We start from the raw sequence: 18,628 nt of genomic DNA, 5'->3' as shown, positions 1-18,628 counted from the left end.
AAACATGTCGATGATGAAAATCGAAGAAAAACGTTGTTGTGGTTGCAACCCACCACCAGAAAACTTCAACCACTCAAAACTCCACCATTAAAACATACTCCGATCTTAGAACACAAAGATCCCTGCTCAACTGTCTAGGGAAAACATGGAAGAAGGCAAGAGATTTAAGCACGATTCAACATCAACCAGCTGTAAACGAAAGAAAATAACCCATGAAAACGATCAAGTGCATGAACAAATTCAAAGAAACCCAAAACCACCATCCCCAAAATTGCACAGCCACACCATCTTCAATCAGTTTAAAGCCGATTGACAAGGAGAAAACCACTCACCCAGGAAATAAAAACAAAAGACATAAGCTCCTAGTTGTATTTACAGTACCAAGATCAACTCAAATTCACTCCCAGAGGAACAATTTGAGATGGTCTGAGTCTAAAAAATCAATCCTTTTTTTCTCTCGTTTATCGCCTCTCTTTCTCTCCCATAGAGGATAAGACCGACAACTCATATAACAAAAATTAGTTTGTGTATAAAATTTAAGAACGATTTCCAGAAACAAAAAAGTTGACTTTTTAAGAAGCAAAATATTTTTGTTTTTGACTTCTGCTTTTGGAAGACTAGGTTTACAATTTAAACTTAGTCAAAGAGTCAAAAGTTAGTTCTAAATCCCAAGGCAAAAAAAATTATCTTGTGAAGCAAAAAAGCTTCATTTCTGACTTTTCAAAATTAGAGGATGTTGCACGTTTGGATACCCATCCGCCCAGAAGTAAGCAAAAAATTAGTATGGAGGTAAAATTTCGGAACTGCTTCTTGAAACAAAATTGTTAACTTTTCGAGAATCAAAATATCTTTACTTCTGGTTCTGCTTCTCGTATCTAGACGCGATTGTCCAAACATACAATATAGGTATAAATTGGGCCAACCGGGCCATTAATTAAACACGCCAGTTTGAGCCACTGTAGATACGTGCCTGGAGGGCTGTCATGGCTGTGAGGTCTTGTTTCGTCCACGGGCTTCAATTCTTTGCCACGCAGAGGAACAGAGAGAAAGGGAGGGAGTCAGCGGAACAGTAAAGAGAAAGAGCCTGTGAAGGGTTTTTAGGGTTGTTGAAATGCTGTTTTGTCCGACCAAAATTTGGTAAGTTTCAAAATCCTACTCTCTTCATCTCAACCAATTTAAATCTCATTCAATAGATTGTGATGATGATTGAGTTTCAAATTCAGTCTATAATGTCCAGATTAATGTTTAAAGGAATTCAGCTTTGGGTGCCCTTTCATATGATCATATTGACTTGTGATTGAAAAGAGAGTTATACTGTATTATAGAAAAATTAGTGAAATGTTAATAATTCTATCAATGTTGTTGGTTCAAGTTTAAGTCTCTAGGATAAACTGTCCCCAAACCTTATTCTTTGTTTATCTGTACAGAATTCATATTTGGAGAATTCCGAATAAATGATTGTCGTTAGATAACTTATCTGTCTGAGTTTCCGATCATTGATACGATACACAAGAACCTTGAATTATGCATGGATTATACTAATTGCTGCTATATATGTTACTTATATTGGTGAACAATCATTGTATTTCTGTAGCTCAACTGAGTTCGTCAGTCCGAGTCCTTAGCAAAGTAGGTGCATGGTTTGTGCTCCATGAACAAAAATCTAATAAATTTTTTGACATTCTGCTGCAATGTTTGTTTTTAGATCTGGGAAGTAGTATTGTTTGATTTGTGGATGGAGTAGAGTTGAAGAGTAAGAAGAACCCATCCATCTAGTGGCCTTATAACCGGATAAGTAATAATCTCTGATCGGTCAAAGTTTATATGTTCTTTGTTGCAAAATGGATGAGTTAGTGTCACTGTTTAGTTAATGTCACGGCTCTTAAATGATAATGAGTACATGTCTAACCTAGTCTCTTGTACTAGAAATGTTTAGCACGTTTTCTTTAGCACATCTCAGAGTCACAACTGAGCTTTAGTTTTTAGGTATTATTTGGTTAATGGTTTTCTCATGGTCTTACGAAGTAGAATTAATTTTCCTGGGAAGAACTATTTTCACTTTCGCTGTTTCCACTGTAACTTTATAATTTCAGAATTGCTTCATTATTTCTGTAGTTTATTATTGCAACCAGTACACCAACTGTAATTTGGATATTCTTATCATGTGATGCATGATGCGTCTAATATATCTAATGTGTGAGATAATCTGTGATTAGAGTAGTGATGACTCTTGATATATACTTAAGAGTCAGGAACTTTACGGTTATCCATAGACACTCACTCAAGTAAAATAATGTACCTGAAAAGGCCAACTTGGTTTTTGGTCATTTAACTTAATGCGAACTAGTGACTGAAGCATATCTTCATCTGTCAGTCATGACTCGCAAACCAATTTTGTTCATCTGTACCTCTATAACTCTTCCACCATTGCTTCATATTTTCTGTAGTTTCCTACTGCTAACGCTCCAACTTCTTTAAATCTTAATGCATCAATTATATCTAATATGAGGTTAGAGTAGGTTATGCTTCTTCGTGCTAAATTAGATAGTGACGACTCTTGGTATATGCTTTGAATCAGGAAACTTCACTTTTATCCATAGATACTATCTCAAGTTAAATACTAGACCTAAAAGCCAACTTGGTTTTCAGTTGTTCAACTTTATGTAAAATAGTCGCTGAAGAGTATCTTCATCTGTTACTCGTTATTTGGAAGTATGTTCTGTTTATGATTTTCCTCGGCTGGAATTTTTTTCACATTATTATTATTTTTTCCAGACAACCAGATCCTCGTTTCTTCCTTGTCATTAAGTATTAACAAGGAGATTTCGCACTAATTTGTCAGGTGGTGGACAAGGAGGAGCAAGAAGCAAGCACCAGCCGAGAATAAAAGAGAAACTTTCTTTTTGTTCAACCATCTACTTCACTGGTCTGTCCTGTCAGTTACTGTTTACTATCTGAGCTGATTTTTTATTGTCTTGTTACTTCTGCAATGGGGTGGTGGATGAGATGCAAACTCGGAGTAGTTCCCAGACTATTAGTAGGATTTAACCAAAGTAGGAGTGGGAGTTGGAGACGGATATCGACCTCTAAACCGGGTATTACTGTTAAGAGATTTGCTGCACTTTGGGTAAATGGTGATTTTGGGAGGTTAGGGCTAGGGAGTCCAAATTCTCAATGGACTCCAACTGTTTGTACGGCCTTTCAGGACAACGACGACAGTGTTTGCTCCATCTCTTGTGGAGGAGCTCACACCTTGTTTTTAAATGAATCTGGTCGTGTTTTTTCTACCGGACTAAATGATTTCGGACAACTAGGGATATCTGATAAGAAAGCATATACGTTCGATCCACTTGAAGTTTCAAGTCTGCCTGATGAAGTAATTCAAATTTCAGCTGGTTATTATCATTCTGCGGCTGTTACAGTGAATGGGGAACTCTACATGTGGGGAAAGAACTCAAGTGGGCAACTTGGCCTCGGGAAAAGTGCAGATAAGATAGTTTATTCCCCTACAAGAGTTGATTGTTTGAAGGGTACAAGAATCAAAAAGATTGCATTGGGTTCTGAACACTCAATTGCTATCACTGATGATGGTGAGGTGTTAAGTTGGGGTGCTGGGGGAGCTGGAAGACTTGGCCATGGCCATCAATCAGGTTACTTAGGGTTTATTAGAAGTTCAACTGAATACACGCCGAGGCTTATCAAAACCCTTGAGGGAATTAAGGTTAAAACTGTGTCTGCAGGACTCTTGCATTCAGTTTGCATCGGCGAAAATGGCTCCCTCTTCCTTTTCGGGGAAAAACAGTAGATAAATTTGGTTTTGCAGATGCAAAAAGTGCAACATCACCTTATGTTATAAACGAGCTTCCATCATGTCATGAAGTTGCTTGTGGTGACTATCATACAGGTGGTATAACGAGTGGAGGTGAACTATATACATGGGGCTTAAATGAAAATGAATGCCTTGGTATTGGTTCCTCTGCTATCATCAGCTTGCCTCAGAGAGTTGAAGGTCCACTGGCAGAAGCTCATGTATGTGAGATACATTGTGGATGGAAGCATACAGCTGCAATTAGTGACGGGAAGATTTTTACATGGGGTTGGGGAGGATCAAATGGAACATTCTCTGTGGATGGCCAGTCTTCAGGTGGACAATTAGGACATGGTACTGACAGAGACAATTTTGAGCCGAAGTTGGTCAGTTTTGATAATAACAATGAGAACAGTGTAAAAGCTCTGCAGGTATCTTGTGGCTTTAACCATACAGGAGCCATTTTTGAGTATACGTCTTCTTAATCTCTTTTGAATAGTGGAAGAAGGTTCATTTCAGTTTGCGAGTGTATCAATCCTGGATGTGAGAGACATTTGATGAAGACTCTCGAGTCTTGATCCATCAACAGCTGGCATATACATGTGTAGAAGGTTCTTGTTTTTCTTCGTTATCATCATCATCAGCCAGTATGTACGGTTCTGTCTGTGTACTACGAGGAAGCTCTAAGTTTTTATATGTATACTGAATATTGATACATACATTCATATACTTGAACTGTTACAGATACTGATGTGCATGATTTAATGAAAGCTCCCAGCAAATAGTGACACAAGCTGCAAATTCGAACTACGAGCACATGAGAAACTGTCTATGTACATACACAGGAGTAAGAAACGGAATATTCCCTGCGAGTAAAATTCAATTCTTCTTCCAAACTAGTTGTTATCTAAGAAGAAATTCAATCTAATCCTCGAACATATACGTTCATAGGGAGGGATGAAAAATAGCAATTCTGGACTTCACATTCCCCACTAGTTATGCTTCAAGCTGATACTTCGCCAAAAAAGTTAACTTGGAAAAGATGGTCTTCAAGCTACACAGGCTCTTCTTAGAACCAACGAAGGTAAACACTCTCAAACCACTGACCAACAACTAATATAACATCAAAGAGAAGATCCAATTTCTTGATTCTATTCTAAAATAAAACAGCACAGAGGCTGCAACAAATTCTTGGGTGTCAACATTTAGAAAATAAAAACTACATGTATGGAAACAAATAACTCAAGATTTCTCAGAATGATAACAAAATAGGTGAGTCACAAAGGTCTTCTGCTACTGACAACACCCCCGATGCAAAACGGAATATAAATAGAGTACTTTGGAGAGACATATATTTAAGCATCTGTTATTTGGTACTCGAACACAACGTCTTTCCCAGAGAGCTTCCTGTAAACTCCGCTGAAAGTCTCCAATTTGTACTCGGTGTTGTTCCTCTCCTTAGGGTCCAAGAAGATCTAGAAAATTGCAAAGACTTGTCAAGGTAAGGAAGAGGAAACAGAATTGAAGGGGGATAAGAATCATCTATATGGTCTCAATTATTTCAGAAAGGTCTCGACTTGTTACCTTGATAATTTTTGATCCATCAAGACGGTACTTGATGCGCTTTCCAACAATCTCAGCGGGATAAACAACATCCTCCAGCATGGCATCATGTACAGCGGTAAGAGTTCTGCTGCGAGGTCTTTGAACTGCAGCACCCTTCTTGGGGGGCCTCACTATTCTCCTGGTAGCAATAAGAATCACATCCTAAAAGAAAGAACATGCAAGTTATCAGTCTTTTCATATATTGGTCTTTTACACTTTCAGTCCAAATCATATATTGGTCTTTTACACTTTTCATCTTGAAGAGCGATTTAACACAAGAAATAAGATAGGAAACACACCTTTCCACTGAACTTCTTTTCGAGCTCTCTCACAAGCCTCACATGAATTTTCTTGAAACCTTTTCGTAGTCTGTAGGGAACATGGATGACGACTGCCTTTTTGCCAGACACATCAACTTGACTGAAGAAACAACACACAGAGAAAGTTATTTCCATGATTATGAAGGATCAACAATCAGGAAAAACATGTAGAGTGTAATCTACTCACACAGCTGAATTAATGTATAGATCTTTCAAATCACTTTTGAGCTCATTGTTAGTGTTCTCCAAATTAAAGAGCGACTGCAGCACACAAAGAATCATAATAAATCACCTGAGAAGCTGCAAGCACGATAAAACAAAATAACAAGAGCTAAATACAGTGAGATATTAACCTGAGCAACTGACTCCTCGAATTCAGTTGGTTCAGCACCTTTGTCCTTGGAAATCTTTCTCCTTGCAGTAAACATCTTGATTTGACTGCACTAAAACAATTCAAACTTAGCAAACATTTACTCCGCAAGCAATAACTTTTATACTCTAAAACAATTCCAGAACAACAATAACGTCACCAATTCACTTATACCAATTCACTCAGCTACTTAAAACCAAAGTACAATTACAATTAAAGCATTTCAATGATTTCATGTATCACAATGTTCCACTGAAAGTCTGAAACACTTAACAGCAGCCAGCAACTCAAAAATTATAACCATCACCATTTTAAAGGTATAAAAACCTAGCCCAGGTCTATATCTAGAGTCCATTTTGCACCAGGCAACTCATAAACAAAGTATCCATTTAACGGATTCACATAGTAAACTTTTCTGCATCTATAGAAGTATAACATTGTTAAAGATTCAAAAAGTTACAGTTATATGTTTAAGAGAAAATATCAATCTCAATAAGAATGAGATTTGGTATATATTCATCTTACTTATCATAAAAATCTTCCGAAAATCTCAACTAGGGAAAAAAACTCTAATCTATAGAATCTGAAGCGGGATGTTGATTAAGGTTAATGAAGTCATGTTCGTTCTCTAAACCTGAAAATATTTTCAGTGGATTAAAAGAATAAATCTGAATTCTCCAAAGTTTTGAACAGAGCAAAATCTAACAGGAAAGAACTACTGAATCTGAAACAAGAAAGATGTATAGAGAGAGATTTGCAATGAAGTTACCTGAGATGTGCGAGAGAAGATCAGTCTCTGCTGCTGCGGCTAAACTTAAAGCTCCTTTCGTTATACACAGAAAACCCTAGTGAACGATGGAATTATAACGAAGGGGTTTAATAAAGGAGGAGAAATGAGTTGGATGCTTAACCTAATCGGGTACGGCCCAGATAAGGTCATACAAGTCCATGCAAAGAAAACTTGGGCTTCTTTGTTTTTGCAGCGGAAAGGATCCAATGGATTTAGTCTTCGTTGACTAGGACTGAGCAGTCGATGGGTGGATGCGGATTTGGACTCACCCGTATCCAATCCCTCCAATGGAAGATTTGAAATTCTCATCCGCATCCAAATTTATCACGGTGCGAATTTGATATTCACGGGTGGGCGGAGTGATTGCCAAGAGATTAACGGATTTTGATTAAAAAGAAAAAAGTTATGGTTATATAAAAGAAAAAAACTAACAGTAGTGAAGAATAAAACGTGAAATCACATGTTCAATACTTTTATTGAATTTCTAAAACATCGAAATAAAATGTTAGGTTTTCATTTTTTTTTTATTTCTCCGTCTTTCTCTTTGATCTGATTGTTGTTTTATTTTTCTCTTCAATTGTTTTCTTGAACTAAAACTTTATGAAAATTATGTTGCATCATTTTTTTTGGGATTATATTTTGTACTGATTAGACTAGAAAACTGAATGACGATGAAAACGTATGTAAATAAAACTTTTAATTTGAATAAGTGCATTACTTAGTATATATTTTTATCCTTTCTTTATAGTTCGAGTGAGTATCTGTCCAACAAATTTTAAAGGTGTCATCTCAGCCCAGTATGTCAAAGTAACGATTTGAAAATTCTATATTTGTACAATTTACCAATAGGTTGATCAGGTACCTACGCGCCAAATTGTTGATTGGGTTGGGAGAAATCCGCAAATTCTGGTGTCTTGCACTGCCCCACATATGACATGTATCAGGATATCATTTTCATCCCATCTGTTATTTATTCATACGCTTGTACAACTTGAAATTTTGAAAATCTTACATGAATTCATTCAACTAACAATTTTAGATTAGAAAAGGGAGGCAAGATTTTGATTTTTGATAAGAGCATAATTTACTATACTTTTGCTATGTTTTTTTTTTGTTTATCTTATTTATGTAGAATCATCTAAAAGGACATAAACGTGAGTGTGGACTAAGGACCAGGATGAACTCGAACAAATTCAGGAGTATTCAACTCTATATTCTAGAGAATGAAGAGACGAAAAGAACGCAAAAAGAATGAGGTAATTCCGAGTTTGTATGCAAAAGTTATGGTAAAACAATTTGGGGATCAAGTAGGAACCAGTCCCTACCAGCCTACCTATTTCGGGATTTAGGTTAGGACCGATCTCCACCTCCAAAAAGTGAGGAAAATGTATTCCAAACATGGAAAACTTAGTTCTGAAGTAAGCCCAAACCCTAGGGTTGCTGGGGATACTTAAGGAGACTTCTCAAGAGTTTTTGGACACGTTTTATTAGGGTTTCATCACCAAAAGATAGAGGAGAGGCTAGGTTTTACATCTATATATTATAGGGCTTACCCTTTTAAAGGGAAACCATGAGATATTTTTTTTTTCTTTGTATCATAAGAAAGCTATACATTTATTTTATTATAAATGAATTCAATATTCTAAACCAGAAGCTTTGTTAGTTATACAAATTTATTTGGAGTTTTGATCATCTTATCGTCTGTCTTCACTATATGTTATATTTATGATTAGTTTCTAGATTGTTCAAGTGTATAACTGAATCGATCTATTAATAATTCAATTGCTAATATAAAGTTGTAAAATAAGTGTAATAGTCGAACAATTATCTACATAGATAGAAATCGTGAAACCTTGCAGAGGGATTCTGTGGAGAAATTGCGAGTGAAGATAACATCAACGAGTGGACCTTGATTTATGAGTTTAACTATTAACATCAACCTATATTTAAAAAACCTAAAGCGTTCGATTGGATTACACCTTGAATGATCTACTACTTAGTGGTTCGGACGAATAGAATAGGTAGGCGATAACTTTTGTATCCAGTGATAAAACGAATTTCGGGGATAACACTGATGTAAATATTATTCTACGGCTTGTGATATATGATTATAAGAAAAGGTAACCAGTTATGTTAATCGGCTTAATGTTTGGTAACGGCAAAAGATTCCCTAATCATCTCTTTATTCTTATTACTTTAATTAATCAATCCAATCCCCCCTTATTATTATTTACTTTATTTTAATTTGCTAATCCAAATAACCTATCAATTGCACAGCTTTATGTGGGAACGATCCCTACTACCACTATATTACTAGTTAATTAGTGGGTAATATCTTGATTAATTTGTTATGCCTATGACTGCCCATCAATGGCGTCGCCTGCCAGGAGCAGTCGCTAATTGATTTGTTATTTGTTTTATATTGTTTTAGTAATTTATGATATTTTTACATTTTTTTAATACTTTCAGGTTTTTATAGTTTTGGTGGTGTTAACAACTAGTTGAAGGAGTTCATTGCTCGTAAAAGAGGGAGGTAAATTTTGAAAACAGGTTGTACGTATCACTTTTATTTTAGTATTTATATTTATTTTTTTATTTTGTTCTGGTGAGTCATCATGTTTCCTTTCAAAAGTAACATGTACGGTGCACACGATCAATCATATGATAGTGGTAATCAGTGTAGTTTTCGATCCCAATCTTATGAAAACTACCAACCATACCAAAGATATAATCAAAACCAATACGTTGGTTATGATAAATATCCTACGGAACCTTATGGTTATTTTGAATCTCTGATACATACCAATAACCTTATGATGGGTATGCAAGTGAACAACCACAAAGATGGGAGGATAGTTATGTTCCTAATCACAACTCCTCCAGTCTGGCAGATTTAATGCATCGATATCTGGATTTTTTAAAAGACCAAAATCAAAAGTTGGATCAGAAGTTCGAAGAGCACAACAAAAACATAAAGGAGCATGACCATATATATGATGCAAAATACACTACAAGATCTTTAAAAAGATAACCTACTTTTAGAAAGTATTTATAACTGTAATAAAGTTATTTCAACTTCAGATCATTATAACGATCATTCGCCTATTCAAAAGGAGGAGACTTGGTATAAAAGAACTACTGTTATAAATAGGGTAACGTATTCAAACGCATATCAGTACTAAAAAAAAATCTGGATTATAATGTTTTTAGGCCTGTTGGTTTGAAAACAGTAGACCTGATTGTGCCTTCAACTGAAACTCACACTGTTTACCCTAGGATTTACACCAAAGAGGATTTCGTTAGAGAGAAATTTTGATTCTAATGACGAAAGTGTCAAAGAGATGGTGATTGAGAATGAAACCAAATTGATTGATTTCGTCGAAGACCCAATTGAGCTTGCTAATGATTGTAATAATATTGAGATTCTGGTTGAACCATGCACCGATAAAGAATAGCCTTCAAAGAGTTTGATAGAGGACCACAAAACACATGAGGTAAATGATCTCGAGACTGTGGCATGTTTGTCTAATCCTTTCCACATTTTTATATATATTGATCCTCCACCTCCATTTGAAGTAGTTTCTCAAAGAGTTGTTGGTCCAACCTTTAAGAAAATACCTCACTTAGGGTTGAAGTTATGTGCTTTTAAAGTTCTTACGCTTCTAAGTATCCACTACTAGATTATTTTTTTGGGAATTTTAACAAACTGCCACACTTGCAAATCCCGATTCAAGAAACTGCCACCGTTTTTTTCAGAGTTTATTTAATGCCACAACCGTTAGCACTAACGTCTTGGACCCACATGATTGGTCAAACTTTTTTGACTTTGTCCAGATTACTTACACGTGTCTTATGTGGACGGCTCAAGATGTCGAGCATGAGATTATTACACGTAGCACAGGCTAAATGACTATTTTATCCTTCGTGGGATTGAAAACAGTTTGCAACTTTGTATCGTTTCATTTTTTTTCTAGGGTTTGCTCGTTCTCTCTGTCCGCTCTGTTCTCTAGTGGAAGAAATTAGGGTTTGGGTCAGTTTTCAGCGGGATTTTGCTTAGGTTTAGTGTCTGAGTAAAGGGTTGGGGAGCGATCGAGATTCAGAAAAAGAAGGGGAAGGACAAGCAGCAGATATGGTATGATTGCAAACCCTAATTTCGTTTTTCTGAGTTGAATTAGGGGTTTTCTCTTAGGTTTTTGTTTCTCTTTCTTGTACTTTTTTTCTCTTGCTCTATGTCCGCTCTGTTCTCTAGTGGAAGAAATTAGGGTTTGGGTCAGTTTTCAGCGGGATTTTGCTTAGGTTTAGTGTCTGAGTAAAGGGTTGGGGAGCTGAAGATGAAGAAGAATAAGGGGAAGCACAAGCAGCGGATATGGTACGATTTCAAACCCTAATTTCGTGTGTTTGATGAGTTTTATTTTAGGAGTTTTCTGTGTGAAGTGTGGAATTTTTAAAACCCTAATTTCGTGTGTTTGATGAATTGATGAATTTTATTTTAGGGCTTTTCTGTGTGAAGTGTGGAATTTGATGAATTTTATTTTGTTTGTTCATTTACAGTGACCATACATATTATCCATATAGAGATATCAGTGTGTTTGTTGTGAATAGTAAACTTAATTTGCTATTCCCTCACATGGATAGAGATAGAATTGACCTTAAGGAATTTGAGAAGATGTTGCGTGTTAAGTTGCATCTTGATGAAACAGAAATTCCAAATTTATATTGGACCATAGACCCATGTCTGCCTGAGTATTTGGTTACAAATGAAGACTTGTTTAAGTTTTGGGAGCATGCTGTACCTGATGATAAAGGGTTCATATGTTTACAAATGAGTGTAATGAATTCAGAATTTAGGAATGACAATGACTTCATTAAGGATGCAATGGAACAACCAGTAGTAACAATTGATGAGACTCCTAAGAAGGCACCTAAGAGGATTGCTAAGAAGCCAGTTTCAAAGGAAAAGTCAGTAAAGATATCACCTACAAGGAGATCACCAAGGTTGCATGCTCAATCAAAGAATGAAAACTCAAATGGAGGAGCATCTAGGAAGTTGTTGTTCATGGATCTGTTAAATGAAGTGGAATCTCAGGGTTTTTCTTGCCTAAGTCAAGCCACTGTTGTTGGTTCTAGCAGTACACCAGTTGATAGCTTTAATCATGATTACTGGGTTGATGAAGTAAACAACACTGCTGCAGGGGATAACACTGATGCAGGGGATAAGACTGATGCAGGGGATAAGGCTAATGCAGGGGATAAGACTGATACAGGGGATAAGACTGATGCAGGGGATAAGGCTAATGCAGGGGATAAGACTGATACAGGGGATAAGACTGATGCAGGGGACAATAGTGATGGTGATGATGAGGACAATGTGGTGCTAGAGAACACTACTGTAGATGAATGTCACCCCATTGAAGACCCAAATGCTCCACCAACTGTTACTACCTGGAGAGTTTATAACCTTTTGGCTCATTTTTATGTGTTGAACTTCTGAAGAAATTGACTAATGAAGAGTTTGGGATCTTCATTAGTATATATAGAGCTTCAAGATGATGAATAAGACCGTTATAAATCCAGGTAAAATATGGATCGTCGATTTTTTCTCTTAGATTGATCCCACGTGTATTCCGACCGTTAGCAAATCTTGCACGTTTTTCTCACGTGCACGGAGTCGCGAGTTAACTCACTACTCTATAGCCGGTTAACTCAATCCCAGTGAACTGATTAACTCAATCCCTGTTAACTGATTCAGGGGCTTCTATGTAATTTTGGACGGGTTATTTAATGCCACGTATGTACTAACAAAGACTAACAGCCGTTAACCGTTATCTCAAAAAAACGGGATGATAAAAGTCAAGAGTATGGCATTTAATAAACTCTCAAAAAAACGGTGGCATTTTCAGAAACTGCATATTGGAAGTGTGGCACTTTATTAAAATCCCCTATTTTTTTTTATCCTAAAACTGTGCATGTTGACTGAAATGAATCTATTGAAGTTTCCACATTTTATGTTCTCTATCCACTTCCTGCTGTAGAAAAGACACGTGTGATTGAAAATTTCATCAAATAATAGTTTCATTAGTGCTCTATTACACTTATCTTTGTGTGAAGCTGTTATTGGAGTTGCAAATTGTTATTTGCGAGGATATATCCCCGGATATTCAGATTGTTGGTGTACGGACGATAACAATAACGTCGGACTGAACCAAGTGCTACATGGGAGAAACTACTTACTGTAAGTGCACAAATGCTACATTTTATACCCATATTTATATTAGCTAGGACTCGATATTTTGGCTAACAACCACATTGATGAAATGGGGTTGGCCTGGTATTTCCATGTATCAGCAACCACAATGATGAAATGGGGTTGGCCTGGTATTTCCATGTATCAGCAACCACAATGATGAAATGGGGTTGGCCTGGTATTTTCATATATCAGCAACCGCAATGATGAAATGGGGTTGGCCTGGTATTTCCATATATCAACAACCAGTCTAGTTACCATGACATCAGAAGGGAGTCGAAATGGTGTCTGATGTTGTTCTCGTTCCGTAGCCATGGCACACTATATTTCGACGTCAAAAATGTTGCGGCTAAATTCCCAAGAGCTGCATTTGGTGGTGATTGAATTGGCTGCTCATATTATACAAAGTGGACATGGTTTGGTTGAGTTGGTGTATGTCGTCTGCCGGAGAATGAAGGTGACAGAGAAGAACTAGTGCAGCAAAGATGGTAGAGGATGGTTACTGTATGACATTCAATGTTTTCGTCTACGGCAAATAGAACTTCAGGGGTGATTAAAGGAAACTAGTTGAATTATGTATTGGTGCTTCCGCGGGGATCGTACAGCAATGAGACAACGGAGAATTGTGGGGTTTATCTGCTGCTGCTTCCGCTGTCGGTGAAGAAAGTTTAGGCAAGCATCGTTGCTGGCAGAGATGGGTTTTATCTACAGGTTCTAAGTGAAAATGTAATGAGTGCCGGCTGAATGGGTTTTCGTCAGTGGTAGTGGTTAATTTGATTTGTGATCTCTTGGTCTCGTGCGACTTTAAATTGCAGTGAATCAATACTCGAATGTGTTGTTGTGTTCGAGGTACCGGTCATTCTTGAAGAAATAATGCATGAATGGAGATGGACTTGAGTTGAGTTGCAGGCGTTAACTGTAACTGACATTTAGACGGACAGGGAATAGAATGTTGTGGCATGAGTTTGCACGGAAATGGGGATTTGGCTGAAGCGTTAGTTGATGCGACTAGTTATGCTGGAGTTGATTGACGTGAGCTGTTGTTACTTCTATGTCCATGAACAAGGAAGCAAAGGGAATGGTGACGAGATATGGTGATGTACGTGTATGAAAGAAACAGTCTGAACTGGAGTTGTTGTTGTGGTCAGTGTTGTTGATGGAAGCTAATGAAGCAAGTGTTGTGTAATCGGAGACGATCAGCTCGAGTTATGCTTCCAGAGAGAAAGAATTGAAAGTTGTCGGAGTGAGGAGATGAAGCAGCATGATTTCAGCTGAAACGTTGGTTGCATGCAGTGGTTTTGTTGAGAAGTTAATGGAGGGAGAAAGTAAGGTGATTCTCAGTTGGTCAGAGAGGCGGAAAATGGATGTTGTGATGTGGTCGGACTTTGGGAAGTTTAGATTGGAAAGGTTCAGAAAATGCAAAGAAGATAATGGACAGAAACATGCAGTGGCTGAACTTGGTTAGAACCTGGGTATATGGGTTTTGGACTGGGCCTCCAGTAGAAATTGGCTAGGTCTTGTACTTCTCCAACAACACGTATACAAAATAAGATCGAGAAGAAATAAAAGAGGAGGCGCAGCCGCAGAGCCGTTTACAGAGAAGAGGCGATAAAGGTTTGGTGTATTTGAGTTTTCTTTTCTCACAGTTTGCTAAGTTGTTTGTTAGGGTTTAGATTGAAACCAATTTATTTATATGAACTCTACAATGATATTTCTAATAATGATTCATTGATTAATGATTTCTCTTCATATAGCTTGGTGTTTAATCGATTATGTGATTTTCTTGATTGCTTATGCTTTTCAATTGATATAGCGTGCTTGGTTAAATTCTTTGATGCAATATGCTTTAGGATTGATATGTAATACTTTAGAATCACTATCCATGAAACGAAGGAAATTACAGCGGAGAAAACCATATTTTAGAATTTATACATATTATCTTCCGAGACATGAGATTGATTTCTAAATTTGTCTTGAGTAATAAATAGAGATTAGTAGAGTTTATATGATTGAATTGGTGGAAATCGAAAATCCTAATAACCCAACCCTAGTTTATTTATTGTTAGAATTATTATTATCTCCTTTTGTTTCGAATCTCTGAAATATTGAATTTGATTATTTAGTTTTTGGTATTGGTTAGTAGTAATATTTTCACACTCCTCGTGGGAACGACCTGTACTTGTCATTGTCTACTAGTTAGACGCTGTGCACTTGCAGTAATTTATTGTATCGTTAGCGGCGCCAAAAATTGATGTGATTATAGATAGTGGTAAATAGAGTTCGTTCAAAGACTTGTAAGGATTTGGTTTTAGAATTTAATAATAAATAATATATACAAAAGATTGTCACGATATCGAGAGATTACTGAGACTCAGGATTCCACCAATTCTCACATTCATGTGGTTCAACTAATAATTTTAGACGTTTATAGCTCAGATAATAATAACTTATTGACTCTGATGTAGTTTTTTACAGTGGTAATAGAAGGTTCGTTGCTCGGACTTCGGAAGATATTGATTTTAGACTTAATGAAAGAAAATACTAAAACTAGCAAATAAAATAAAAGAGAATGACAATATTGAGAGATTACTGGGAATCAGGATTCCACCAAGCTCATGTTTTATGGTTCATATATTAATTCTCAAACAATTATAGATCCAAAAAAATAACAATTATTGATTCAATGTGAAAATGCTATAAAATTTGATGATTCCCACTCACTAATAGCATTGCTCGATTACAAGAAATATGAAATAATACTCTCACTATTTTTCTCAATCTCTCCTAAAGAAAAGCTCCCCAAAGATGATTCCTTTTATAGTGGGGATTCCGAAATCTTTCCATAATTTTCTACATGAAATGATATCATTTTTTATTTTCTGGCCAATGGAGTGGCGCCACGTGCCAGGACAATACAAAATCCTCCAATAAAAATATGCCACGTGTCAAATTCTGCAGTCATAATATTCTTTATTTGGGAAATATATCATTTTTAATTAATTCCAACCATAAGGAATAATATCTTGATTTCCTTCTTTATTTTGCTTATTTTCTTCACTAAACCACATATCTTCACATATTCTTTAATTATTAATATGTTGCACATGGTCTCCACACTTCCACACATGATATGTCACACTTCTACACACTCTGTGGCTTGCTTACCACACTCCCATATTCAAATGATTGCCCAATAATTCTTCATGTTTCCTTTTGGGCCTAGCCCACTTCATTTACTTCTTTTTGCGAGTAGAATTCCACATTTTCGTCCATCGAGCTTTATTTTCCAAAAATACCTACAAATGCACAAAATTGAAAAATAAGCACAAAATCGAGTACTAACATTATAGAGAATTGAGAACAAAATAGACACGTAAATGTGTCTATCAAATACCCCCAAACTTATTATTTGCTAGTCCTGAGCAAATCTGATCTAGAAAATAAAATCCTAACTCACTGTCGCAGGCATCGCGATTGCACTTAGCGTGTGCAACAAGCCTTTAAACCCCTAGGTGGCCCTAGTGGCCGAGTTATAGTCTCGGGAGGGTTTACAAGAGGTGTACCCACAAAACCTTTACTTCTAAATTGATCACAAGTATCCAAAGAGCTATGAGGACAAACATATTCTCAACCTATCACCAAGTAACTAGAATGCCAAAGAAATTAAAGGTATCCGCTCAAAAGCTGAATAAAGAAAAGGGGAGACACGTCCTCTATACTGCTAGATAAAGAGATATCCTCTACACAGCTAGATAAACATTGTGAGATGCATCCGCTTTACAGCTGGATAAGATTAGGAGAGAGATAAAGATGAGAGGGACATCTGCTACACATCTGGACAAATTACGTGTGATGAGTTGAACCAGTGTTAGAAAGATCTTGTGCCAGATGGAAAGCGGACTAACAAAGTAACCAATATGCATCTCTCTTTGATTATGTCATAGTGCTCAGTAGAAACAACGTTTTCTTTGGCTTCAACTGTTGATGATAAACTCTTGAACTTCGTAGAACCTTGACAGTTAACTCTTCTCTTCGATTCCTTGCTTGCAACTTCCTTATAGATTTCTAATTCCCTATGGCCTTATTGAACAAAACTAACAACAAAATTTAAATGTACATTTTTTTTTAATTATTATCATTTTTTTTCATTTTTCATTTTCGTTTTTTTTTTGAAACACAGTAATAATAAGACTAATATTTACATGGCCATGAGACAAGGACTTTATCACTTGGATCTTCGAAACTTGTAATATCTTGGTATCATGAACTTCAACAACTTACATCGTTTGATATGCTTTGCTCTAATAACTAAATCTTCAACTTTGATTTTGAATTTTACTTTTCTTTCCTTTCTATTGTTGCTTATAAACCTTAAACGTCTTCAACTTTCTTCATAGATTTTGATGTCGCTCCGCTTGTTGATGATGATAAGTTTCTACCGAGAGAGGGTCGTAATCCAATAACTAAGACTACATTGTGAGGTTTCTTTGTATTTCTGCCATTTTCTTTTGACCGAATTGTCTGTCCATCATAGATGGTTGGGTCCATCACGATTACCCTCTAAAAGGTACATGTTCTCTCCTGATTGTCAATGATCTCAATGTCTTTTTCTCTAATGTCTCACTGGATGTTATCCCTACCAATTCTAATTTCCATTTTCTGGGGTGCCCCTTTGGGTTCCATATGAATGTCTATAAAAACGGGCTCAGCTGAATGACGGGTCTCTAAAACATGGATTTCCTTATAGATAGTATCATGAGGATCGGGTTGCAGAGTTTTAAGAAACTAAAGTAATACCTCAGAGGCACAAAGTTCTAGTCCCAAGTTAGGAACTTCAATTAGGGATACACGATTGCATGAATCGTCATTACCCCCAAACTTATGGTAAACAATATCCTTAAATGGACCAAAACCTACTGGATGGATTCTAGGGTCCATAAGGTCAGCGCAATGCCTAGATTCATTTGTGGGCCAGTCATCCAAACGAACACCATCATCAAAATCATATAGTGGATTATCAAAGAAAGTTTCTCGCAAAGGATCATCGACTTCCTCCAACTCACTGAAGGGTTCCTCAAATAATGGATTGCCAAACACATTATAGGATAAAGGATCACGGACTAAAGTGCTAATCATGTTCACCTGTTCTAGGTCATTTATCTCAGAAGACTTAATAACAACATTAAAAACATTTAGCTCAGTAGTCATATTACCAAAAGATATGTTCATAAGTACGGTTCTACAGTTGATGACAACATTAGAAGTGGCTAAAAATGGGCGACCTAAAATCATCGGTATTTGAGCACTAGGGTCTTCAACAGGTTGGGTATCTAAAACAACGAAATCCACTGGATAAATAAACTTATCAACCTCAATCATAACACCCTCTATGACACCACGAGGGACTTTGACAGACCTATCAGCTAATTGTAGTGTCATTTTAGTCGGCTTCAACTCTCCAAGACCTAGCTGAGTGTACACATGGTAAGGA

At 36.6% G+C, this 18,628-nt stretch overlaps 2 protein-coding genes and 1 pseudogene across 3 annotated transcripts; 2 read left to right on the top strand and 1 right to left on the bottom strand.

Moving 5' to 3' along the window:
• Positions 1 to 1,043: 1,043 nt before the first annotated feature.
• On the top strand, positions 1,044 to 4,850 carry LOC113349019 (annotated as a pseudogene).
• A 77-nt stretch (positions 4,851 to 4,927) lies between these two features.
• On the bottom strand, positions 4,928 to 6,965 carry LOC113349020 (40S ribosomal protein S7-like). 2 transcript variants are annotated; one of them, XM_026592939.1, is made up of 6 exons: positions 6,873 to 6,965; positions 6,087 to 6,171; positions 5,921 to 5,994; positions 5,713 to 5,833; positions 5,393 to 5,575; positions 4,928 to 5,283 (listed from the first exon to the last, which is right to left on the bottom strand). In XM_026592939.1, the coding sequence occupies exons 2-6, from the start codon at positions 6,159 to 6,161 to the stop codon at positions 5,164 to 5,166; spliced, it is 573 nt and encodes a 190-aa protein (XP_026448724.1). In that variant the 5' UTR covers positions 6,162 to 6,171; positions 6,873 to 6,965; the 3' UTR covers positions 4,928 to 5,163. The 2 variants fall into 2 exon arrangements, with proteins under 2 accessions (XP_026448724.1, XP_026448725.1); XM_026592940.1 differs by having other exon boundaries at positions 6,087 to 6,176; positions 6,873 to 6,958.
• A 3,644-nt stretch (positions 6,966 to 10,609) lies between these two features.
• On the top strand, positions 10,610 to 12,384 carry LOC113351877. Its single transcript, XM_026595788.1, has 2 exons — positions 10,610 to 11,262; positions 11,445 to 12,384. The coding sequence occupies exons 1-2, from the start codon at positions 11,225 to 11,227 to the stop codon at positions 12,382 to 12,384; spliced, it is 978 nt and encodes a 325-aa protein (XP_026451573.1). The 5' UTR covers positions 10,610 to 11,224.
• Positions 12,385 to 18,628: the final 6,244 nt, after the last annotated feature.

The sequence above is a fragment of the Papaver somniferum genome, chromosome 2, assembly GCF_003573695.1.
Source record: "Papaver somniferum cultivar HN1 chromosome 2, ASM357369v1, whole genome shotgun sequence".
Classification (NCBI taxonomy): domain Eukaryota; kingdom Viridiplantae; phylum Streptophyta; class Magnoliopsida; order Ranunculales; family Papaveraceae; genus Papaver; species Papaver somniferum.
The sequence above is the reverse complement of the archived record's forward strand: the minus strand, read 5'-3'. Positions and strand labels throughout refer to the sequence as shown.

Excerpts from the sequence above, each read along its gene's own strand:
- LOC113349020 (XM_026592939.1), bottom strand. The coding sequence starts at position 6,161 with ATGTTTACTGCAAGGAGAAAGATTTCCAAGGACAAAGGTGCTGAACCA. Across the intron at positions 5,995-6,086 it reads TCGAGGAGTCAGTTGCTCAG|TCGCTCTTTAATTTGGAGAA; the intron begins GTTAATATCTCA and ends TGTGTGCTGCAG. Across the intron at positions 5,834-5,920 it reads CTATACATTAATTCAGCTGT|TCAAGTTGATGTGTCTGGCA; the intron begins GTGAGTAGATTA and ends TTGTTTCTTCAG.
- LOC113351877 (XM_026595788.1), top strand. The coding sequence starts at position 11,225 with ATGAAGAAGAATAAGGGGAAGCACAAGCAGCGGATATG. Across the intron at positions 11,263-11,444 it reads AAGCACAAGCAGCGGATATG|TGACCATACATATTATCCAT; the intron begins GTACGATTTCAA and ends GTTCATTTACAG.